At 36.6% G+C, this 24,400-nt stretch overlaps 1 protein-coding gene across 2 annotated transcripts in view; it reads left to right on the forward strand.

Annotated features, from left to right (window-relative positions):
- The first annotated feature begins 318 nt into the window (after positions 1–318).
- Dnajc10 (DnaJ heat shock protein family (Hsp40) member C10) overlaps positions 319–24,400 on the forward strand; it is a 44,528-nt gene continuing 20,446 nt past the window's right edge. Inside the window, exons 1-12 of one of the 2 annotated variants that reach the window (XM_021247115.2) lie at positions 319–662; positions 1,863–2,211; positions 4,550–4,712; positions 6,361–6,411; positions 10,388–10,470; positions 10,726–10,857; positions 11,370–11,463; positions 12,619–12,696; positions 13,826–13,869; positions 15,831–15,968; positions 18,843–18,932; positions 20,118–20,231. In XM_021247115.2, coding sequence (XP_021102774.1) covers positions 1,972–2,211; positions 4,550–4,712; positions 6,361–6,411; positions 10,388–10,470; positions 10,726–10,857; positions 11,370–11,463; positions 12,619–12,696; positions 13,826–13,869; positions 15,831–15,968; positions 18,843–18,932; positions 20,118–20,231 — 1,227 coding nt within the window. In that variant the 5' untranslated portion in view covers positions 319–662; positions 1,863–1,971. The remainder of the gene's footprint in view (positions 663–1,862; positions 2,212–4,549; positions 4,713–6,360; positions 6,412–10,387; positions 10,471–10,725; positions 10,858–11,369; positions 11,464–12,618; positions 12,697–13,825; positions 13,870–15,830; positions 15,969–18,842; positions 18,933–20,117; positions 20,232–24,400) is intronic. The other variant, XM_004868176.3, reaches the window with a different exon arrangement.

Here is a 24,400-nt window from a genome sequence, read left to right on the forward strand (position 1 = left end):
ATGGACCACAGCAGCCCTCCACATCCTGTCTCAGTACTAACCCCGCAGGAGCCGCCCTCTGCTCCCCGTCACCCTGGCAACGGAACCAGGAAGGGGCGGGCCGCACGGTGCTTTCTTCCGCGGCGGCCAGCGCCAGCCACGTTTACTAAGGCGTGTGGTCTGCGCGTCCGGTCGAGTCCCTCGGTTCCGGGCTCGACCCGGACTTGAAGCCGGATCCCGCACTGACGGCCACGTCAACCTGACCCCGCGCCGCCCGCCGCCGCCGCAGCGCTGGCCTCGCCTTTCCCACAATGCCCCGCGGCGGGCCCCGCCCCCGCTCTCCTGGAAACGCACGGGGCGCGGGCGGCGCTCGCTTCGCGCTTCCCGGCCGGCGGCGCGGCGTCCTCCCTCGCCCGAGCTCGCCTCGCCTCGCCTGCGGCGGCGTTGGAAACTGGGTGCTCCCGCGCGCAGCGTGAGGTCGCTGGCCGGGCACGGCGACCAGCTGGGGGAGTAGCTGCCGGAGGCGACCCCGAGGTGGGCACGGGCCGGGGGTGCCGGCGGCGGCCTGGCGCCGGGGAGCCTGAGCCGGGTCCTCGCCTCGCCTCGCCTCCGCGGCTGTGCAGCGCGTTCGCCTCCTCGTCCTCCTCCCTCTGGCCAGCCTGCCGCTGCCGCCGCCGCCCGGGGTTAGCTCTTCGCCGCGTTGCTCGAAACCCCTTTCTCTCTCCGTCCGACCTCAGACTCCGGACTCACGCTGCACAGTCGCGTCCCGGTCCTCTGTCCTCCCCTCCCCTCCTCTCCCCTCCCCTCCCCTCTCCTCCGAGAGGAGGTGGCGAAGAGCCCCAGGCACCTGCAGCCCCACCTGGCCTGGGCTCCGGCCGGCCACACCCGCGCTGGTTGAGAACCGCCCGGCTTGGACCCGGCGTCCCGTCCCGAGTGAGGGCTGAGCTACAGGCTCGCTCTCCGATGGTGTTGCAGGCGGGCTGTAACTCATTTTCCATCAGCCTTTCAGAAAGGTGGTTTTGGTAAGATGCATAGGAGAGCATTCCATGGTAAGGAGAAGTGGTTAAAAATAGACATGGGATCTAATGAAAGGTGAAACCGAGCATGCTAGGAAAGGAAGACTTTTCAAAGTATTATGAGATCTTAGGGACTGTGCTAGTTTAATATGGTGAAATAATGACTTTTTACCCTGCAGAGTTGTCTGTATAACTAATTCTTTGCTCTTTTTCTGTTTCTTTTCCTATTTTTGTTTATACTAAACGTGAACTTTGCAGTAAAGTTAATGTTAATTCTTGCAATTATTCTACTGTTTTTATAAACTCATTCAGTGTAAGCACCCTAGAAAACAGGAAAGGATGGTCTTTTTTCTAAGGAAGTTATCTATTACCACAGTGTAATTCATTGACACTTTTTAGAGTTAGGTGAAAAATACAGACCCTTTGGGAAAACATTGTGTGTCCTTCTAGTCCCCTCAAAGGACATTTACTACGAGATCTGATTAAAAACAAAACTGAAGAGCTTTAGTGGGTGCTTAAAAGGAAGAGGTGTCTCAAAAGGAAAACACAAGCGCGGGTAGAAAGAGGAAGGAAATAGTTTATTTCACACCATGGTGTTCTGATGCTAATCAGAGGATTTGTATAAATTGCTCTTGTCCTATATTTAAGTACTGTAGCTAGCTGCTACCCCCACCTTTTATCTGTATCTTGATTGACATCATAAATCTGGTTATTTGAATATCAAAGTAATGAAGGGACCCAATGAATAGATTCTGCGGCATTCAGTCCATTTAAAGGAGTTGTATTGGTGACCATGTTGTTTGATAGATAATGTTACTGCTTTTTAATTTGAAATATATATTTAGCTACCTGGTTTCTTCTTTTTAGAGTAACCTGTTTGGAGACGATTTTGTGATGCTTGATTCACCCTGGAAGGAATGTGGACTGAAGTTCTAAGATTTGTGTATCTTACCCTCTGGACTCAGCATTGTGTCTTATGTTCACTGAAGTCAGAACTTGTATAAGAAGGAGAATGGGAGTCTGGTTACATAAAAATGACTATATCAGAAACCTAAGAAGGCTCAGTCTCTGTCTTCTGATAGTGTATATGGCCCTTTTAGTGGGCACAGATCAGGATTTTTACAGTTTACTTGGAGTATCCAAAACTGCAAGCAGTAGAGAAATAAGACAAGCTTTTAAGAGATTAGCATTGAAGTTACATCCTGATAAAAACCCGGTAGGTAAAATGGTTTTGAAAATATCTGATTATTACATTTTAGTACATTTGGATATTTTAAGTTATTTTAAATAAGGGTTCAGAATGCTTACAAGCAGTACATGTTTAAAATCCTATTTCAACTGGTATTCTAAAAACAAGAAGGAAAATGTTCTATTTGGAGTAGTGTGAGGAATGTCAATACCGAATATTCAGTGGCCTCTTAATTTGTAAACTTATTTCGCACAGATATTTTTAAAATGTTAATCCCAAAACTGCAACATCTCTGAAGTAGTTTTCATAGTAAAGTACGTTGAGATCAAGTACTTTAGAATAGTAACAAAAAGTATCTCCTTAAAATTCACAGGGTATATCTTGCTAAAAATAATAGTAATAGCTAATAATATGCTTTAACTGCCTTTTTTTTGTTGTTTTTGGTACTGAGGATTGAACTCCGGACCTTGCGCTTTCAAGGCAGGCAGCGGAACCACTGAGCTAAATCCCTGGGCCTGTCACTATTTTTTACAAAGCACATGACCACAGACCAGTTAGAAAGTTTTTTGGGGTCTTTTTTTTTTTTTTGGTTTGGGTTTGTTGTTACTGTTCATTTTGTGGTGGTTTTTTTTTTGTTTTGCTTTGTTTTTTCACTTTTTTTGTTTTTGATACTAGGTATTCAACCTGTGATCCTACACATACTGGGCAAGTGCTCTGCCACTAAGCTGTATCCCCAGTGCCAGAAAGTTCTATGAATTAAAACTCGAGAGCAGCCCAATATACCTTCAGTTTAAAATATTTGTGTGGCTGATAATGTAATCTTTAAAAACTATAATTTTTAAAAATTTGATGATATTTTATCTAATTAACTCTTGTTGTTTTGTTTTGTTTTTTTGGTACCGGGGATCGAATATCTAATTAACTCTTAATGAGATTTTACTCTTAATGAAAAGGACATGGTTAAGTTAGTTTTTTCTAGGAAGAATTTTTTAAATCGGATTATTTTATTTCAGTTATAGAAAACTGAATGATTAACATTTCCTAGGGCCGGGGATTTAGCTCAGTGGTTTTGCCGCCTGCTGTGCAAGCACAAGAACCCGAATTCAATCCCCAGTACCAAAAAATAAATAAATAACATTTCCTTAAAACTCAGAGCCGGGTATGGTGACCCACACCTGTAACCCCAGCACTGGGAGGCTGAGGCAGGAGGGTCTCAAGTTGGAGCCCAGCCTGGGCAGCTTAGTGACTTAGGACCCTGACGCAAAAGATTTTAAAGGTCTCAGTGCAGAGGCCCTGGACCCTGGGTTCAGTACCACAGAAATAAGACATCCCTTATGGGCCAGGGATTTAGCTCAGTGGTTTTGCCACCTGCTGTGCCAGCGCAAGAACCCAAATTCAATCCCCAGTACCAAAGAATAAATAAATAACATTTCCTTAAAACTCAGAGCCGGGTATGGTGACCCACACCTGTAACCCCAGCACTGGGAGGCTGAGGCAGGAGGGTCTCAAGTTGGAGCCCAGCCTGGGCAGCTTAGTGACTTAGGACCCTGACGCAAAAGATTTTAAAGGTCTCAGTGCAGAGGCCCTGGACCCTGGGTTCAGTACCACAGAAATAAGACATCCCTTATGGGCCAGGGATTTAGCTCAGTGGTTTCACTGCCTGCTGCTCAAGCGCAAGGACCCGAGTTTGATCCCCGGTACCAGGAAAAAAAAAATTATAAAAATAAGACATCCCCTCCCCCGCAAAAAACACTTGTTATTTGTTTATCTTTCCCTCAGATCTGTATTCTATTTAGGATTTTTAATTTTTTCTTTTAAAATTTCATTTCCCATATAAAAAATGATAGGCCTATATCTAAGATTTAAATGAAAGCATCCTTGAAACACTAATCTATGAAACAATAAAGAAACATTTCTAAATCAGTTTTGAAATATTACCCTGATGGTAATTCCTATTTAATTATCTGATGCATAGGAGCATACGTTTTTTAGTTAATTCATTTGCCTATAATTCACCCACAAATCTGTCCATTTCAGAAGTTACAAACATTTTTAAAAATTAAAAATTTCAGTCTCCACTGCAGTTTTAAGAAGGAATGACTTATGTCACATGACCATATTTGTCAACCTTTTGAAGAGATTCTTAATTTCTATTACTTTTTTGGGGTTTTTTTTAGATAGTTCCTCAAAATATTTTTTTATTTCATTCCAAGATAATTCATATCACGTTGTACTACCCCTCCTTATGTTGATATCTAATATCCAACAAATCTCTGGAATAATGAAATCTGTATACTGTATAAAGTTTGTGAAGAGATTTGGATTGTGCATCTGAAATAAGTGTTATATCTAATTTTTTTCACAGAACAACCCAAATGCACATGGTGATTTCTTAAAAATAAACAGAGCATATGAAGTACTCAAAGATGAAGATCTACGGAAAAAGTATGATAAATACGGAGAGAAGGGACTTGAAGATAACCAAGGAGGCCAGTATGAAAGCTGGAACTATTATCGTTATGATTTTGGTAAGGTGATATATTACTTGTGAAGTTTTTTTTTTTTTCTAAATCAGAGCAAAAGAAAAGTTAATGTAGGGGCCAGGGATTTAGCTCAGTGCCGCTGCACCTGCCTCACAAGCGCAAGGTCCTGAGTTTGATCCCAGGTATCACCAAAAAAAAAGTTTGTCACCTCGATTGGCTTTTTTTAATTTGTCATAGGAATGGAATTCAAAAGGATGTCAGTATACAGAGATTAATTGTACAGAAATGGAAGTGTTGCTTAAATTTTAATATTTTTTAAATAATTACTATTTAATAAAAATATATATGTTTGCAAAAGAAAAGGTTAAATATTGAAGCCTTTCAAATGTTTTTCAGAACTTTGGATTTTCTAGCAAAGGCTAAACTTTAAGTTGAATGGTGGCTACCTCAGTAGAAATGCTGTCCTCATATAAAACCCTTACTGGTGTGGTTTAAGGTGTTGACGGGAATAAGAAAGAAGTAAGGCAAGAGAGAGGGAGGAAACACGTTAAAGGAGCTGAGGGATGACAAAAATAAATGGAATTATCAAGGCAGAAAGGTGTGTTCAGATAACTAGCATTTGTCATACTCATTCATTGGCCTCAAAGGCTAAGAAGGCTTTTGTATTAGACTAAATAAAATACTTCACGTTTCTTTCTGGCGAGATTGCGTCTCAGGACTAAAAGTTTTTATTCCAATACAGTTGTGCTCATTTGTTTACATATTGTCTGAGGCTTCTTTTACAGTTTGAGTGTTGAGTATTCATGACAAAAACCATACATCCTGCAAAGCTCAAAATAGTTTCTAATGGCTTCAGAGAAAGTTTGCAGGGCTGGGGGTTTAGCTCAGTGGTTCCTCTGCCTGCCACATAACCACAAGGTCCCGAGTTTGATCCCCAGTACCAAAAAAAAAGTTTGCTAACCCCTGGTCTACACCCATTATTAATATTACTTGGCTATTTTATGTAGTAATGAGAAATTCTCTCACATTGATTTTATTTATGGTAAATAAAATTTATAATTGATACTAATTATTTACCCTTGTAAGATATTTTAGCAGTGGGAAACATTTTAAAGTGATAGACGTACTAAAAATCATGTAACCTGAAAATGACCCAATGAACAGTAATGTACACTCTCCATTTCTTGGTTTTGGTATTAAAAATAAGTAACATGTCACCATTAGGGGACACTGGCTGAAGGGTACACAAGAGTCTGTACTATCTTTGCAACTTCTGGTGAGTCTATATTTATTTTTAAATAAAAAGTTAAAAATGTAGAAAGTTTTTACAGAGATAAAAGTATGTGGGGCCGGGGATTTAGCTCAGTGGTGCCGCCACCTGCCTCACAAGCTCAAGGTCCTGAGTTTGATCACTGGGTACCAAAAAACAAAGTGTGTGAATATTAGGAACCCACTCACCCACAAACTTAACGGTATAGTAGCAGGTCATGTCAGGAACCGGGTATCTTTAGATGACTGTTTAAATGTATCACCAAGAGTATTGCTTACTGTTGGTTTTTCTTTTAGTTTGTCACATATTATTTAAGTTTGAGAAGTAGTATTGTGATTTTTTTTATTAATAGTGAATAATTATTTTTATATGGTGAATTATTTTATGGAATTCTTAATAATTTTTATGCATTTTTAAAACTAGGCATTTATGATGATGATCCTGAAATCATAACACTGGAAAGAAGAGAATTTGGTAAGTTTGTGAGCATACTGATTTTCTAAAACTAGTGCAAGTCCAATCTGTTATCTGATACTTGTTGGATCCAAATATGTTCCAAAGCTAGAAATTTTGACAAATTTAGAAAGGTATATGCTATATATTAAAAAATGTTCCTAGCAGCCTGTGAGACAGTATACTACTATTTCTGCAGAAAATACATAAGTTTATATACCAAGTAAAAGGAATAGGAATAATATATAGCCCCATATCCGTTTAGACCAAGTTTGGATGTCAAGTTAGCCTGCTACACTTGGAAAAAACTCCCAGTTCAGAGCTTTTTGATTCCAGAGTTTTAGAAGTATGTGGTTACTTTGGAAACAGATTTAATGTGATCCATGATTTGTGTGAAAATGGATATAAGAATACAGCTCTGCAATTTCCATTACATTTTAGAAAAATTTAAAAACTGGATTACATTCTTAAATTTTTAGCCTTTGTACAGTGGTGATAAAATAGGTTTATTCCTTTCTACTTCAAAGCAGTAAATTGTGTCTCAAATGAAAATCCAGTTTTATTTTGCTGTATTATAATAACATTTAGTTTAGAAAACTAAAATAGCATACAAGTTGCAAAAACTGTTTATAAAATGTTTTTCTATGTTATCATGATAAAAGATGTTTTACCACCACTTGGTTTTATACAATTTGTTTCTTCTAAGCAGGGATTACCTTTTATTCTAAATTTTTGATGGGTGAGCTCAGGGATTAAAAAGTGTGTGTCATTTTAGTACTGTTACAAATCTTGAAATATAAACACTTAAACGAATAGAAAATATGTAGTCCCTACAATGAAAACAGGAAATTTTAATTTATTTGTATTATTGGTAGACAAAACTAATACCAGTATCACAAACCGGAGGAATCATAATTTTATGGCACATCATTATATGAACCTAATTGCTTTTCTTGTGTGGATGTTATTGTCACTCATCTCCTAGTGTGATCAGTGAGGGTCTTGTGAACCAAGAGGGTCAAAAAAAAATTGGAACTATAGATAGAACCAGAGGAACTGAACAAAACCTGTAAACTAATGCATGAGTTCACCTAGAATGAAACTACTTATTTGGCACCTGGGTTCAACCTTTTTCAAATGTGTCCCTGCAAAAAAGGCTGAAAACTGCTAATAGTTCACATAGAACTCTAAATGATAGTTTTAAATAAATTACAGCCATGAAACACTAGAGGTAATTCAGAGATGATTAATATTGATAGATTCAATGTATATTTGCCGCTATTCCATCTGGTCTCTAATTCTACTCTTTGTATTATTAGACTAAGACAAGATGAACCTGAAGTTTTAGTTGAAGAAGCAGAGGGAAGATGTCACACATTAGTAGAATCAGTTTGTGCTTATGTGTAGATATCCCATTAGCTTCCTTGGTTATGGGTCTCTTTTATTACCAGTTATTTTTATTGGTTATAGTTAGTCTTATTTTTTTTATAAATAATTACAAAATTATTTTAAGTTACGTATATTTTCTTGCTCAAGTGAAGACTTAATGTTCTTCTGATTAAGGTCACCAGCATTCAAAATAAGCTTCATTCAAATAGACTGAAGTGATTCAGAAGCTATGCTTTGGACCTTGAGAGAACTGGTCACTTTCTAGTTCATCTTTGTTTACAGAACACTTCCTTGGATGTGCCCTGAACTCCCTTGTGTCCTTCTAGCCCAGTGAATTATGTGAAATCTCTTTTATTTTCTAGCTTGTCAGCTGTCTCTTCTCAAAATGGCAAATGGGGGCTAGGGATTTAGCTCAGTGGTGCCACTCCCTGCCTCGCAAGCACAAGGTCCCAAGTTTAATCTCTAGTACCAAAAAAAAAAAAGACAAACGTTAGCTCTTGATTTCTACCTTTTCCCATACCTTGGCCCCCTAAAATTTCACTCCATCCATACTGCTCTAGTGCTTTCAAAAGGTCTTTTACATTTTATCCAGTTCTCCAGTTGTTAGTGAGAGAATTAAATTGTATAATTTACTTTTACCAGGTACTCTCAAATGATCAACTTGAGAACAGAAGGGAGAGTGTGATTAATAAATTCTAGTTTCAGAGATTTAAAAATGGTCTCATCCATTCCGTTACACTCGTGCAAAGTACCTTTTTATGTTATAATACGGTAGCATATCAGTCATAATCAAGTTCTAGATAAACATTTGCAAAACAAAGAATATTGCAGGTGTGTACAAGTTCTTATGAATAGTATCAGATAATACCAGCATCCGTTCAAAGGTGGCTCTAGAAAGAGGAACTATAAGTACTTCTGCACTGTCGCATTTTTCTGTGTAAACAAGCTATTAATTATAGTTGTATAGATATTAACAATTATTAATTGTTGTGGGATTTAGAGGCTGAATATTTTGAACTGTATTCATTGTATTGTGGGTTTGTGAGTTACACAAAATCATTTCATCTTGCTGTGAAAATATAGTATTAAAAATAAAACTACTCTTAACATTATTACTCAACAATCAGAACTGGGTAGGGGTGTTAGAAGTGCTCCACGAAAACAAAGTACTTAGATTATTATAGATTATTTTCACAGTAAACGAGGTGTGATGTCAGATTTAGTGCCATTCAGATTTGCTTACCTCACAACTTCATTTAAGTCTTAGGAGCAGTATTGCCTCGTATGATCATTGCTTTCTCTTCATATGTAAATAGCTACCTTGCTTATAAGATAATCCCTGTTTTCTGTTAAAGTTTAGTTTCATTAATTCTATTAAGATTTCTACCTACATTAGTACCAGCTATTGGCCTAAGCCAACACGGTAGTTGTTTTGACCACCTACAGTGCTCTATTTGTTAGACTTTCTAAACATTGCGGAAGAACACTTGGTAAAATCCTCAATGACCTGCTTTGCCCATAATATACAGATTAGCTGCATTTGTCACTGAAATGTGGCTGAACATTGAGTCCTATGTATGTTCCCAGTTGACCTAAATCAGTAGCACATATTTAGCATCATATGCATGCTTTGATTTTTTAACTATAATTTACGAAGTTTCATTTTAAAATTAGGTAACTGATTTTTTTAATCTACCATATCTTTTTAAAATGAAGTTTATTGGTACATTGTAGATACACATAATGATCCCATTCATCATAGGAAATTTGTACCTGTACATGACGTATCCTGATTCTTTTTTATCATTCCCCTCTCTTCCCTTCCACCCCTCCTCCCCAGATAACTAATTTCTATATAGAAGTTCTATATGTGAAAACATTTAACCCAAAGCAAATTGCCTTTGCCTTTTTTCCTGAATATCAGAGCACATCGTTACTATGTTAAGTTTTTTAAATGAATGAAATTTTTTTTTATTTTGCACCAAGTCGTTTTGTATAAAACATTGTTATAAAACATTGGTGGCTAACAGTGTATGGTGTTCAAATCTATTAGTTTAGCAAGTATGTATTGATGTTTTAAATGATAAAAACCTTGATTTTATACTTCTCAAGCAACGTGGTTTTCCAGTGAAAACATCTTACTGAGGGCAGAGATTAAATTTAATCCTAGCAGTCCTCACTGTATTGTGTAGGTCTCTGATCTGATTCTGAGAATTTGAAGTGCGTAGTTTGTCAGAACTGTTTGACAACACCTTAGCCTGAGCTGTACACAGCCCGGTAGCGCATACCGTTTCTCCTTTTTATTTCTCTCATCCGCACAAACTCTCAGATGAGTTTTGGCTGCTGTGCCTTTGTGCCACCCCTTTGTAGAGCTTTGTGGCCATGTTTATTTTTCAGTTCAAGGCTGCTTCGTACCCAAGTATGGACTTAGAGTTTTTTTAAAGTTACTGTTTTGAGATTTAAAGTTTTTTCATTAAAAATTTTACAGAAAATGATAAAAGCAGTGTGAAAGATTCATGACTAAATATATTTTTCTATTCTGATCTCAACAAAAAGTTGACATGTGTTAAAGTTAACATGCATTCTGTGTGTGTGTGTGCGCTTTTAGATGCTGCTGTTAACTCTGGAGAACTGTGGTTTGTAAACTTTTACTCGCCGGGATGTTCACACTGCCATGATTTAGCCCCCACTGTACGTATTCTTTGCATTCAGATTATTAAAGTTTTATTTCTAATTGATGTGATTTGTGCATATTTCTTTTTTTAATATGTTGGCATTTTTTTTACTAATAGTAGTTATGACTATCACAAATATCAAATACTTTTACATATGGATGGTTTTATTTGATAAAAAATCTCTCCTTTAAGACCATACAATTTGAAGTATGTTCGTGAAAAGGAAAGTGATCTTAGCAGAGAAATACTTACACTTTCATTTCTCTCACAGTGGAGAGAATTTGCTAAAGAAGTGGATGGATTACTTCGAATTGGAGCTGTAAACTGTGGTGATGATAGGATGCTTTGCCGAATGAAAGGAGTCAACAGTTATCCAAGCCTCTTCATTTTTAGGTCTGGAATGGTAAGGGATCCCATTAGCACTTCTCAAATTCATGGAACTTTGTAACAAGTGAATACTAGCGAAAATACAACATAAGAATTTGTAGTTATTTAAGTCTTATTTTAGGTGCCATCTAACTAGTAATAATAAATACTTTGGATTATTTTATGAACCTTTACATGCCATGACTTTCACTTTGGTGTATTTTAAAATAAAATGTTTGCCAATTAACATAATTTATTCAATATGCAAATTGTGCTTTGCAATTTGCAATGTATTTTGTACTTACATTGAATATAAAGTTCTGATCTTTTTCCCACTGTCCAATGATGAAGCTGAAACAAAACCTATTTTATAGATAATATTAAACTAGATTCTACAGAATCAAGATTCTCAGTATCATTTGGAAATATACTTCCGATGGATAGAACTTTACTGAATTATTCAAAAATCATGTATAAATCAGAGTACTTGGTATTAGTGAGTTTTAAAAAGTAAATGTAAATGACGTTCCTTTTTATAAAAATCAATAGGCTGCAGTGAAGTACCATGGAGACAGATCAAAGGAAAGCTTAGTGAATTTTGCCATGCAGCATGTGAGAAGCTCAGTGACAGAACTGTCAACAGGTAATTTTGTTTTCTTAATTTGCTTGATTTTCAAGGAAACTTTATTGGTATTTTAGTTTTACAGTGGCAGCATTAACAGTTAGGTCATAATACTGACAGTTTTAAGTAATTTTCCCATGCTTCTTAAAAGGAAACTGTGTCATTGCTTTGATTTCTGCTGGTAGAAGGTATATAACAAACTAGTTACATATAAAACTAAAACATTTAGGATGTGGGAAATGGATGAGAGGGACTAGGTTTAATGCATCTTTCAAAATACTGCTGTTTAATAGTCCTAGTGACAGTTTTTTGTGTTTTTTTAATTTTATTGGTACACTTTTGATACACATAATCATCTCAGTCATCATAGAGAAATTTGTACCGGTTTTTCTTTTTTCCCCATTGTGTGTTTTTATAGATAGTAAATTAATGCTATCCAGTTTAAAGTTCAGAATCACCTTTAAACTTAGGCTTTTTATCAGGTAACTTCAGGTTGGTTATTTACTCTGAAAATTGTCCATGAAAGGGTAGTGTTCATGGCTAAAGGGATGTTTCTTTCATTGAGTGCCAAGTTGTGTGGCACAAACTGTTAAATACTAAGGCAGCAGTAATATGTCATTGTAATCCCTGCCATCGGTAACCTCCTCACAGTAATGAAGAAGAACTAGTAAATAACTAAACTGCAATGTAGTAGCTATTACAATAGAAGTAAGCTTAGAAAAGCATAAATTATATGAAATAATTCCGTTGGAAAAGAGGAAAAGTTAGAAAATAATTCTAGAAAGAGGTCATACCCAGTCTCTCATGGAAATGGCCAGGAAGCCTTGAGAGCCTTGTTTGGGAATTGACAGTATTTCCTGAATCAGACAAAAAGATCGTGATGGAATAGAGTGGCATGAAAAAAACAATGGTGGGAGACAAAACTTAGACCACAAGGGGCCTTACTTGCCAGTTTTTTTCTTAATGATATACTGAATATAGATTTTATGCAATGAAAAACTTGGGGAGCCAGTGAAAGGTTTGATATGTTCTAGAAGAGTTTTAGAAAGGTCATATTACTGATCGTAATATTCACAGTGGATTGGAAGAGGGTGGGATTAGAAAAAATGGCATTTGGAAGACTGTTTCCATTATTGCATAATAGGTAATCAGAAATTTGCTGTATTTTCTTTTAAGGGAATTTTGTTAACTCCATACAAACTGCATTTGCTGCTGGTATTGGCTGGCTGATCACTTTTTGTTCCAAAGGAGGAGGTAATTTTTGTTACTGTGTTAGAATGAAAAGACCATTACATTTAAATTTCAAGTGTTTTAAGTATGCTCCTGTAAATGATTTTTCAGTGAATAATCAGTTGATTATTTGAAACTACAGTTTAAACCCATGATTACAATTTTGTACTTATTTACCTTTTTTATTATTTTAGACACAAAATATCAGTTTGTTAATTTGTTAACGGATCATTTACATTTGCATTTACATTTCCTGGGTAAAGTTCTCAGCTGAATTGTACTTAGGCTAAATTGTACCCCAAGTAGCTGCAGCTCTATCTCGGCAGTTTGCAATGATAGTTAACCGGTATAATCCTTCCCAAAGTCCATAGTAATACAGACTTGACTTCTCTTTCTTTGTAAAATATTTATACCTTTGTCTCATAAAAGTACACCTTTCACTTGGTAAATGAAGTTGAAGATTCAGTACCCCACATACCAAATTACAAAATGGAAATCATATTGAACTAGGTTGGTTAAAAGTTGGTCCCAGTATTATTGAATATCCTAATTCATTAATGCATTTGCATATGTTTCATCCCAACATGAGTCTTTTCCCCACACTTTACCTCTCACTCTCTATGCTGCTTTGTTAGGAATGTATTGTAACTAAAATTAACCACTCTATCCTGCAAAGCCTGTGTTAGGAAGATTTTGCTTTTGAGCATAAATCAGCCATAAATTTAGTTATTCACCAAGGGATTTTGTCTCATTTTGGCCTAATGGCCAGATTTCTGTCTATCCACACGTTAACAAAAATTTTAACCTAACATTCTTTGACTTTTCACCCTAGGTGAACCACTTTTACTGTTCTCTGTAGGCTGTGATGCTGCTGATCCCCCTTCTTCCAAATCTCATCTCATTGTATCCTAGCATTCATATTTACAGGACCTTTACGGAAATAGTGCAGAAGCTCTTTTCAGATTTAATGGTATTCTGAGGATCCTTTACTTGAACGTGTGTGTTTGTGTAAAGTGAGACTTTGGCCTCCATATCTAATAAATATTTCAGAATTTGACAGTATAGCTCAATTAATTGCCTTAGCATCGACATGGTAATTTGAGAGACAGGCCTGCGAGTGTAAGCTTAGTCTCATACAGTTTTTTCCCCTCAGATTGTTTGACTCCACAGACACGACTCAGGCTTAGCGGCATGTTGGTAAGCACCCTTCATTTTGTAAAATCTATGTCACCGGGAAAAAGCACATTTATAAATTGATTCTAAATATTTTCATAATTTCTTGAACACAACATATTTCTAAGCTTTATTTTCTGATAAATATGTTCTAAGTTTCTAAGTAGCTTTGTTCAATTTTGCCATGTGGTATTTTCATTCTCACTTCTAAGATTCTGCAATTTAATTTTTTATTATGAATTCTCTTAGTTATGTGTGTTTTTTTCAATTCAGAACTTTGTTGTTGTGTTTTTATTTTGCCTGTGTCATGTTGTGGGTGGGAAATGTGGTCTGTTGAATATTGAGTCTGTAACCTTATTGGAGTCCCTTGGTGCTCCGGAGTTGTTAATATTGGGAAAGTTACATGTGAGCTTAAAAGTAAGTGCTCTGTGTTAGGGTGTAAGTTTTATGTCTATTAGATCAAATTTATTAATCATGGGGCCGGGGGTTTGGCTCAGTGGTTCTGTCACCTGCCTCGAAAGTGCAAGGTCCCAAGTTCAATCCCCGGTACCACAAAAAAAAAAAAAAAAAAAATATTAATCATGTTATTCGTATGTGCATTATTTTTGTACTATTTATAACTTCTGAGGTGGACAAATTGCAGCCTTGAGCTGCAGACATTGATTTGTCTGTTTCTCCCTATATTTCTGTTATTCACATATATATGCATGCATATATATATATATATGGTCATATGTTTTCTGAGAAATACATCATTAGTTTCATCAGTGTGTGAATGTGATTGAGTCCACTACACAAGCCTGCCTCACACCTAGCCTGTGAGGTAGAGGCTCCTAAGCCACAAAACTGCAGCATATTACTATGCTGAAAGCTGTGGGCACTTGAAACACAGTGCTACTTGTATCTAAACCTTTAAAAGTCCAGTAAAAGTGTCGTGCAAAAGGTAAAAAGTGGGGCGTCCATACAGAGCTCTCAGCTTGAGTGGAGCTTGCAGGACAGAAGTTGCTCTGGCTGACCGTTGAGTGGACATGAAGGCTGGGACATGACAGTGCATGACTGTGACTTGATAAATACTGCATACTTAGGCCATACTGCCTTTTTAGAAAAATAAAATTTTTCTTCAGTAAGTTTCACCTTAGTCTTCTGTACTTTTACATGGTAAATTTTAACTTTCTGACCCTTGTAAAATTTAATTTTAACATGTATATACTCCCATATAACACATCTAGATCAAGATGTATCCTTGCTGCTTTTAAGAGACTTTTTTCTGAAGATTTCTTCTGCCTTAAGACTTACTGGACCTCTGAATCTATAGGTTAAGTTCAAAGTTGAGGAAACTTCTCAGCAGTTATTTCAGTTATTGTTTATGTCCCATTCTTTCTCCCTTGTCTTTTGGAATCCTGATTGTATGTTCATCCTCTATTTGCTTACCAAATTGCCCTGTCCAGAAAATTTTTGCAGTAACTTGAAGTTCTGAGAAATAATACTTTTTCATATAGTATTTTGGAGCTCATTAAAAGAGCTTAACTACCAATAGGTAAAAACTGGAAAAGTACTAATTTAATTGTAGTAGACACACAGAATATCTGAGAAACTATATGATACATACCTAAAGTACTATCATAAATCTTACACAAAAGTTTGATTTTAACCTAAGAGATTATTAAACCCCCTTTCTATAAAAATTTGTAAATGTAGTTTTTTAAAATTTGTACAAATTACAAAAAGTAGATGTTTAATATCAAAGGGAGGGCCAGGGATTTAGCTCAGTGTCACCTCACCTGCCTCACAAGGCTCAAGGTCATGAGTTTGATCCCCTAGTACCAAAAAAAAAAAATCAAAGAGAAAATTGCATTTTATTATCTCAAGTTATTAAATATTGTCAAAGTACAATTTTACAGTGGAAAAGTGGGTTTTTTTGCCTAGGTAAAGCAAAATCTCCTTTTCTTCCATTTACAACATAGCATGTTTTCTTTCCATTTTAGGACGGCCTTATTAATGTAGGATGGACGGACTGTGCCACCCAGGACAATCTCTGTAAAAGTCTGGATATTACAACAAGTACTACCGCTTATTTTCCTCCTGGGGCCACTTTAAACAACAAAGAAAAAAACAGCATTTTGGTATGAATAACTTTTTACATGGAAACATGCACACACATTCAGAAGTAATGTACCATTTTGTAAGTGGTGAACAAAGGAAGAAATTGGTTTACATCACTTGACTGTGAAACATTTTATTATTTAGAAGAAGTAATTTCTCACTAAGTCTATAATAAAAGGATTATTTTTTAAACTGGCATTTACATTACATTTAAAACCCAAAGGTATGGAATACATTCGTAGGATTAATGAACAAACATTTCTGAGTTTTTAATGATTTCCATGTAATTGTTTTCCTGATGTTAAAAATAGAGATCATTCATAAGTTCAGCTGGGCCTCAGGTATCTATTTTTTAAAGCAGCCTGTAGGATTCTGGTGTAAACTCAGTTTGGAAATCCAATATAATTTAGGCTCGAGCTAGTTGTCATAGAGTTGAGATAAATAATGGGATACTGGAGAAGTCCTACAGAATCCCAGAAGAGTACAGAGGACTCTGATAATGACAGAGACAGCCACCATCAAACCTTAGTGAACACCCTTCTAGATCTCTTCTTCTACTTTGTGTCAACAACTCTTCAGTTTCTGTGGCTGATATTTCTCTTTCTCTCCAGAAACTTTGCATAGGCACATCCCCACTCATAACATTGCTGCCTGTTCAATATCACTTCTGTGATATTAGTCAGTGTCTCACATTTAAATGCCTATAAATGGACTTCCAGTATTCCCCATACATCTGCTTCACTCAGTTTTCCCCATCTCCATCCTTTATTTTTCAGGCCAAATACCCTGGCATCATTCTTGATTCCTTTTTTTCTCATGGCTTATAACCAGTTGATCAGGAAACTCTGTTCTGTCTTTTAAATGTTTTGTAAGTCACCTCCACTGCAACCAGAGCACTTTATTTTGTTTTTCTCCTATGTGGAAGTTTTAGTTTGGATTTGTTCACTGTTGTCTACCAGATGCCTAGAAGACTTGAGTATGTCTTTATGGTACCTACTATGCATATATAAACATGCTATGTGTACGCACTATGTGACACACACATGAAGTAGATGTGCAGATAGGTAGTGATAAATGAGATCATAGATACTTTGTGGTCTGATTTTTTCACTCAATGTATCAGGAAAATTCTTGTCCACAAATATTCATTCATATATATAGTATATATAATATATATATAATATATATAATTTTTAAAGTCTCTATACATTATCCTTTTAGTAATTAACAGTCCCCATATGTTCATCTTTTTGTACTTCTTTAAAATTCAATTCCTATTGCCAGGTTGCCCTCCAGAAATGTGCTAGTTTCAACTGAGGATTGCCTACACCCTGGCCAACACTTAATACAGCCTCTTGCCTTCTAAATTTGAGTAGTTTGTATATTTATATACAGAGTACTTTGGGCTTTGATATAAAATTGCAAGTGATACAGGAAATGCAGTAAAAGAGGAGGTGAATTAAACACTCTTTATCCCTCCTAAAAGCACTCACATATTAAAACTGAAGTAGGGCTGGGATTTAGCTTAGTGTCACTGCCCCTGCCTCGCAAGTGGAAGGTCCTGAGTTCAATCCCTGATACCAGGGGGGGAAAAAAACTAAAGTGCTCTGCTAGCTAAGGACATGTGGAAGCTAAAATCCAGAGGTGAAATAAGACAAGTATCCTTATAGGTGAAATTAGCAAATTTTACTCTTAAGACAAACAAGTTTATTATGAGGCATAGTATATTAATAGCACATACATAAACAGCATTTTAAAAAATCTTCATAATTAAAATATAGAACTATAAGTTATAAATGAAAAGATGAAAGATTTCTGTTTTGGTATTTAAAGCATGTTAGTTCATGTAGATCTTTAAGGATATGGTGTAGATTTTAATAAACTTGAAACCAAGTTTTAAAAATCTAAAAAAATGAAATTTCAATCCTTACAGAATAATTTTCTATCCATATTGTCATTCTCATATCTAGTACTGTTAAGCTATGGCTTCCATAGTGATAGTTCTTTCGTGTTTTTAATGGAGTTTCAAATCTTTCAATGTTTGAATTATTGAACGATCCATAAAGATATATACAACCCTCATTTATTTTCTCAATGTAACCACTGCTGTACTCTTCATAGTAATAGCAGCTTCTTTGAGAATTAGACCAGAAGGAAGGGTTCTATAAAAAATAAATAAAAATGTTAAAATGCTCATAAAATATAGACAGAAATTAAGGAGTGCCTGTTTGAGTTGTTTGTATTTTAAGTAACAGATGTGGCTTTAAAACATGTTTAAAATAAGATCTTTGTGTATTTCACTCTTAAAAACTCCTGTGTGGTTTGGTTTGTGAAAGTTACCATTTCTGAAAACCTTAATAAGCATTAATAACTATTCCAATTTTCCCATCAAAATTTCTTAATCACTATTAATTATGGTTGGGGCATAAAGTGTCTTAGATCATCAAATATTCTACTATTAAAAATTAAGAGTGTAATTCTGTTATAGATAGTTAGTGTTAAATTGAATATAATGTATTTTCATGATGATTTAGAGGTTACTGAGTTACTGTAAGATTAACACCGAATTCCAGTTAACAAAACACCTAACAATGGAATTTCTTTTGTATTCCTTTTTTTTTTGGTTCTGGGGATCGAATTTGGGACCTCGTGCGTGCGAGGCAGGTGGCGGCACCACTGAGCTAAATCCCTGGCCCTGTATCACTTTTAAAAAAAACAACCCAGTTATGCAATATTTTTAATACTTACCAAATTAATGATATACTGTACCTTTGAAAAAACAGCATTTGAAATAGTTTGAAAAAACTTTTGTAATTGTTCCTGTTTGAAAAGTTAAAAGAATATAGTAAATGAATATTTATCTGAAAGATTACAATGTGATTCTCTTATTCTAGTTTCTTAATTCATTGGATGCTAAAGAAATATATTTGGAAATAATACATAAACTTCCAGATTTTGAACTACTTTCAGCAAAAGCACTAGAGGTAACACTTTTATTAATAATAAATAGTAAATGTGGTTAACATTTAAAATCTTAATTTTTTAAAAATTCTTTTGTTGGTACATTTTAGGTATAAAATACATTTATATTTACCATTGGGTGCTTGTACCTGTACATGATGTATCTTAGCTCTTATTTTTTCCCCATTACCTGTGCGTCCTTCACCCCCTCCACCCTTCCCTATTTGCATAGATTTCGTTTCCATTTTTTTTTCCCTTTTCTCATAATTTTTCCTTTCCCCTTCCCCTCCCACTACCCCTACACCTTTGGACCTTTTCCTATTTCAAGTTATCAGTTATTTGTTTTAATCATTTTAATCCTTATTTACACTTTCAGTTTCTCCCACTAGAGAAACTATTCGGTATTTACACACGTGTCCTATTTATTTCATTGAAGAGTATGGCCTCAATATGCATCCATTTAGCTATAAATGTCTCTAGTTTCTCGTTCTTTATGGCTGAGTAGTACTCCATAAAATCTTATTATTTTAAAGTCAGGCATTTGTTTTATTTATTGATGTTGAATTGAAAGTAGCATTTGAAAGACTTATGTATTAGTCACTTGTAGGTTAAATTCTATTTGCTGAAAATCTGGTGTTGGTGATTCAAAGTAGATTCTGTAGTTTTGAAAAACCTGCCCAGTCCTGAAGATGGACTTCAAAAAAAGGGTCCAAAAGGCAAGATTTTTGTCACAAAGCAGCTTTGGATCTGACTTGGAATTTTATTTTCTTGCCAAGAGAACATTTTGTTGTCCACTGAGAGTTAAAAAGCATTGTATATAAATAGACTGCTTAGAAAGAATTCAGTTAGAGAATCAATTACTTTATTCTACTTCCTGCTCCCAGAGCATGTTTTTCTGCCAGATCTTACATATTAAACCTGATAAAGCTAACTTCTCCAAACTTGCCTTCGGTTTCCAGCTGTGTATTGTTAGACCCATATTTTGAGACATAGTCATCTCCTTCAAGATTTATTAACTCAGTGACTTATCTACCTGCATAGCTATTCCCAGTAAACTACACAGTAACAGTATGAATGGGTCTGCATTTTAGATTGTATTTTGGATTAATGGGTAAGGTAGCTAAAACTAACTTCATGCCAAAGAAATAAAGATTAGATCCTTTAGAATTTCTGATCTCTGATGTTTCTTTTTCTTCATCATTTTGAAGGATCGTTTGGCACATCATCGCTGGCTCATATTTTTCTATTTTGGGAAAAATGAAAATTCAAATGATCCTGAGTTGAAAAAACTGAAAACTCTACTTAAAAATGACCATATTCAAGTAAGAAAAAATGTATTTTGTCTCACCATCTACTTGTATGCTTCCTTATCAGTCTAATACCTATAACTGTTTATTGACATTCTAATAAGCCTATTAATGCTTTTGATCTTGGAGTTGCGATTTTTGCTTTATTTTTATATTACAAAATTGACGTGATATCTGAAAGTGGTGACTTTTGGCATTTGACAAATCTGTATCATACAGTTTTTCTGGTTTAAATACAAGAATGTCTTTCCCTTTTTCAGAGTAATGTTTTATTTAACCTGTTTTCAAAACAATTTCAATATGAAATCTTTGCTTTTTTAAATTGACATGATATTTGTACATATGAGGTATAGTACAGTGGTTCAATACATGTAGTTCAGTACTGTGTATTATCAAATTGGGGTAATTAGCATTTGTATATCCTCAAACATTTATCATTTCTGTGTATTTGAAACCTTTTCTTGTAGTTATTTTGAAATGTCTCAAATTATAAAAAATAATTACTGTAAATTCTTTCTGCATAACTGTTTTGGTACCTGTTACCTAGCCTCTCTCCCTTGTCCTTCTCCTTACCCTTCCCAGTCACTAGCAACCACTGTCCCATTCTCTTCTGTGAGACCAATTTTTTTAGCTTCCACAAATGAATGAAAACGTGGTATTTGTCTTTCTGTGCCTTTTTTCACTTAACGTCTCTTAACCTAATGCCTTCCAGTTGCATCTACATTGCTGCAGATGACAGAATTTCATTCTTTTAAGGGGCTGGATAATCTTCTGTCATGTGTATATACTATACTTTATCATTCATCTGTTCATGAATGCTTTGGTTGTTTCCGTATCTTAGCTGTTGTGAGTACTGCTGTGATAAAACTCTGATACAATGATTTTATTTCCTTTGGATTACCTACTGGTGGGATTGTTGAATAATATGATAGCCATACTGTTCTTTCAGTGGCTATACTAATTTACAGTTTCACCAACAGTGTATTAGTTTCTCTTACTCTGCATCCCTACAAGTATTGGTTAATTTTTCTCCTTTTTATAATACCCATTCTAACTGGAATGAGATGGATCCTCATTGTGGCTTGAATTTTCCTTTCTCTGATGATTAGTAGTATTGAGCATTTCTTCATCACAGATGTACTCCCTTAAGCATTGTTTTAATATTTAGATCTTTAATCCACTTTGATCTTAGTTTAGTGCATGCTGATAGATATGGGTCTAGTTTTAATCTTTGGCAGGTTGAAAACCAGTTTTTCCAACACCATTTATTAAAGAGGCTATCTTTCCTCCAAAGAGGGTGGTTGGCTCCTTTGTCAAAGATGAGGTAGCTGAGTATGTCTGGAATTGTTTGTGTATCTTCTAGTCTATTCCACTGATCCTTGGGTCTGTTTCTTTGCCAGTACCATGCTGTTTTTATCACAGTGGCTTTGTAGTATAGTTTCAAGTTGGGGATTGTGATACCCCCTGCCATGTCTCTGTTGTCTAGAATTGCTTTTGCTATTCTAGGTCTCTTCTGGTTCCAAATGAATTTTTGGGTTTTCTCCAGCTTTGTGAAATATATTGTTGGGATTTCAATTGGGATTGCATTGAATCTGTATAGCAGTTTTGGAAATATGGCCATTTTCACTATGCTGGTTCTTCCTACCCAGGAACAAGGGATATCTTTCCCTTTTCTTATCTCCTCCTCAGTCTCATTTTTCAGAGTGCTGTAGTTTTCATTGTAGAGGTCTTTTGCTTCCTTTGTTAGGTTGATTCCTAGATATTTCATTTTTTTGGATGCTATTGCAAAAGGAATTGTTTCCCTAATTTCTGTCTCAGTGAGTCTGCTATTTGTGTATAAGAAGGCTATTGTTTTTTGAGTGTTGGCCTTGTATCCAGCTACTATACTGAATCTGTCAATTAAGTCTAGAAATCTTTTGGCCAAGTCTTTTGAGTCTTCTAACTTCTTCCTTTCTTATCTTTATTCCTTTTATTTCTTTCTTTTCTAATTGCTGTGGCTAATGTTTCCAGAACTATATTGAACAGGAGTCTCTTAACCATTGTTTGTTAGCCTGGTCTAGTGGTAACTGTCGGTTTTTTACAGGATAGCTTTGATAGATACAGGATTCTTGGTTGACAAGTTTTATGTTTTGGTTTGGTTTTTTGTGTTTTGTTTTCTTTCAGGATTTGAATATAGCATCCCATTTCTCTTTTGGCCTTTAAAATTTCTCCTGAGAAGTCTTTTAGGCTAATTGGAATTCCTTTGTATGTGCCTGGATGCTTTCCTCTTGCTATTTTTAGAATTCTTTTTTATTTTTGACATTTGACTGCATATATAGTAAGCTTTGAAGGTCTTTTTCGGTTGCGTCTAAAGTCTTTTGGAGCCTCCTTGATCTGGATGTCTGTCTCATTCAAGACTTCGGGAGTTTTCATTTTCCCTGTTTTCTTTGTGGAATCCCCATAGTACAGACACTTGTTTGCTTAATGGTTTCTCCTAACTCTTATAGGCTTCAATTCTTTTTTTTCTAAATCCATCTGAGTTATTTCAAAAGACCTGTCTTCATTTTTTTTCTTCTGCCTAAAGTAGCCAGTTGTTGAAACTTTCTGCTGTATTTTCAGTCACTGACTTTTTTTAGCTTCTGGATTTCTATTTATTATTTTTATTTCTATTAAATGTCTTATTTACTTCCTAAATTGTTTCATTCATTTCATTGACTTGTCTGTTATTTCTTGTAAGTTTTCTTAACATTTTTAATTTGTTCTGAAGCATTTCATGGATTTCCTTTATGTTAGCTAGTTTCTGGTGAATTCCTGCGTTTCTTTGGAAGTATATCGTGTTTCCTTGCTTTTTAATTTTTCTTGTATCCCTACATTAGTGTCTGCACATCCAGTGTAACAGTTGCTTCTTTTCCTTTTTTGTGGGGTAGCTTCAGTAGGCAAAGACTTGTTTGGATGGGGCACAGGATATCATTTTGGTAGGTACTTGGGCTTGGGTGCTCAGTGAAGACACAAGTGTGGCCTCCACATGCCTTCCTCAGTGTGTCTCCAGGTGCCACGGTGGTCGGGTCTGCATGTGTATGGAGGTCAGTGGCCTCCCATAGGTGCCCATCACAGATCCCACTACATCAAGCGTCAGTGGCAGTGTGGCCTCTGGCAGTGGCAGTTGCAGTGCTGGGCCATGGAATCTGAAGGCGCCTCCTCAGGCCCTGCAAGGTAAGCTCCCCTGGCACCAGAGCTTTGGCCATGAGGGGACTGCTTACCGGTCCCCAGGGCAGGATAATATCTGGCAACGCCACTGTTCTTATGGTGGCACCCTGCCTACGGCTTGGGCTCTGGAGCTTGGTGGGGGAGCCTGTTTCCAGTTCTTTCTCTGGAGCAGAGCAGTTGCATGGACCCCAGGCAGCTCCCAGCCTTACAGGAAGAGCTGCTGGTCTGCACTACCATGGCAGTCACTGCCCTTTCCTTTCAATGTGGAGTCCCCCGCAGCCAGAGAGCAGGGCCCCATATGCAGTGCCCTCTGCTTCTCTCTCTCGCCTGCCATCTGTGTGCCGTTTAGGGTTTCCATCGTTCCCTGGCTGAGTCCGTTGCACCTCCTCAGTCATCGGTTGCGGTGGTGCCTGGTTCACTCTGAGGGAGGCAAGCCCAGGGCTCTACTCTTCGACCCTGAAAACCCAGCTGGGTTTTCCTCATCTCAGGCAGTGAAGATGAAGCCTATCTGTGAGACTGCTCTCTGGGTTGATTCTCGCACCAGCTGCCACCGAGGTTCCCAGTGCAAGGCTTTTCTCTGGTCAGGAATCATTTTTCAGCCCCGGGGCAGTGGTGTGCCCTGCGACCCCAGTCCAGTGACTTCAGAGTTGTTCAGTTCTGACTTAATCAGCCTTTTCTTCTCATGAATGATGGACAGTAGCAATTTCCAAGTGCCAAACACTTTACACGCCAAACTGCTCCTTCATAAATTTTTCTTGTAAGTAGTTCTTGCTCATTGCTTAAAAATTAGGATATACAAGCATAAACACCAAAATGAATTACAACAGTTACCTTAAAATTCACCTGTACTTTCAGTACTGTTGCTAACCATATTAGGAATTTACTGTGTAATCTTTTAAACACTTTATGAGCACTAGGGTAAGTGGGCAGATGTGTGTGTGCACATGGATACGTACTGTAATGGTTGTGTATATGTATGTGTGTGTGGTACTCAAAAT

Source organism: Heterocephalus glaber, unplaced genomic scaffold (assembly GCF_053883595.1).
Source record: "Heterocephalus glaber isolate CG9 unplaced genomic scaffold, H.glaber_assembly_v1.0 deba00000347, whole genome shotgun sequence".
Lineage (NCBI taxonomy): Eukaryota > Metazoa > Chordata > Mammalia > Rodentia > Bathyergidae > Heterocephalus > Heterocephalus glaber.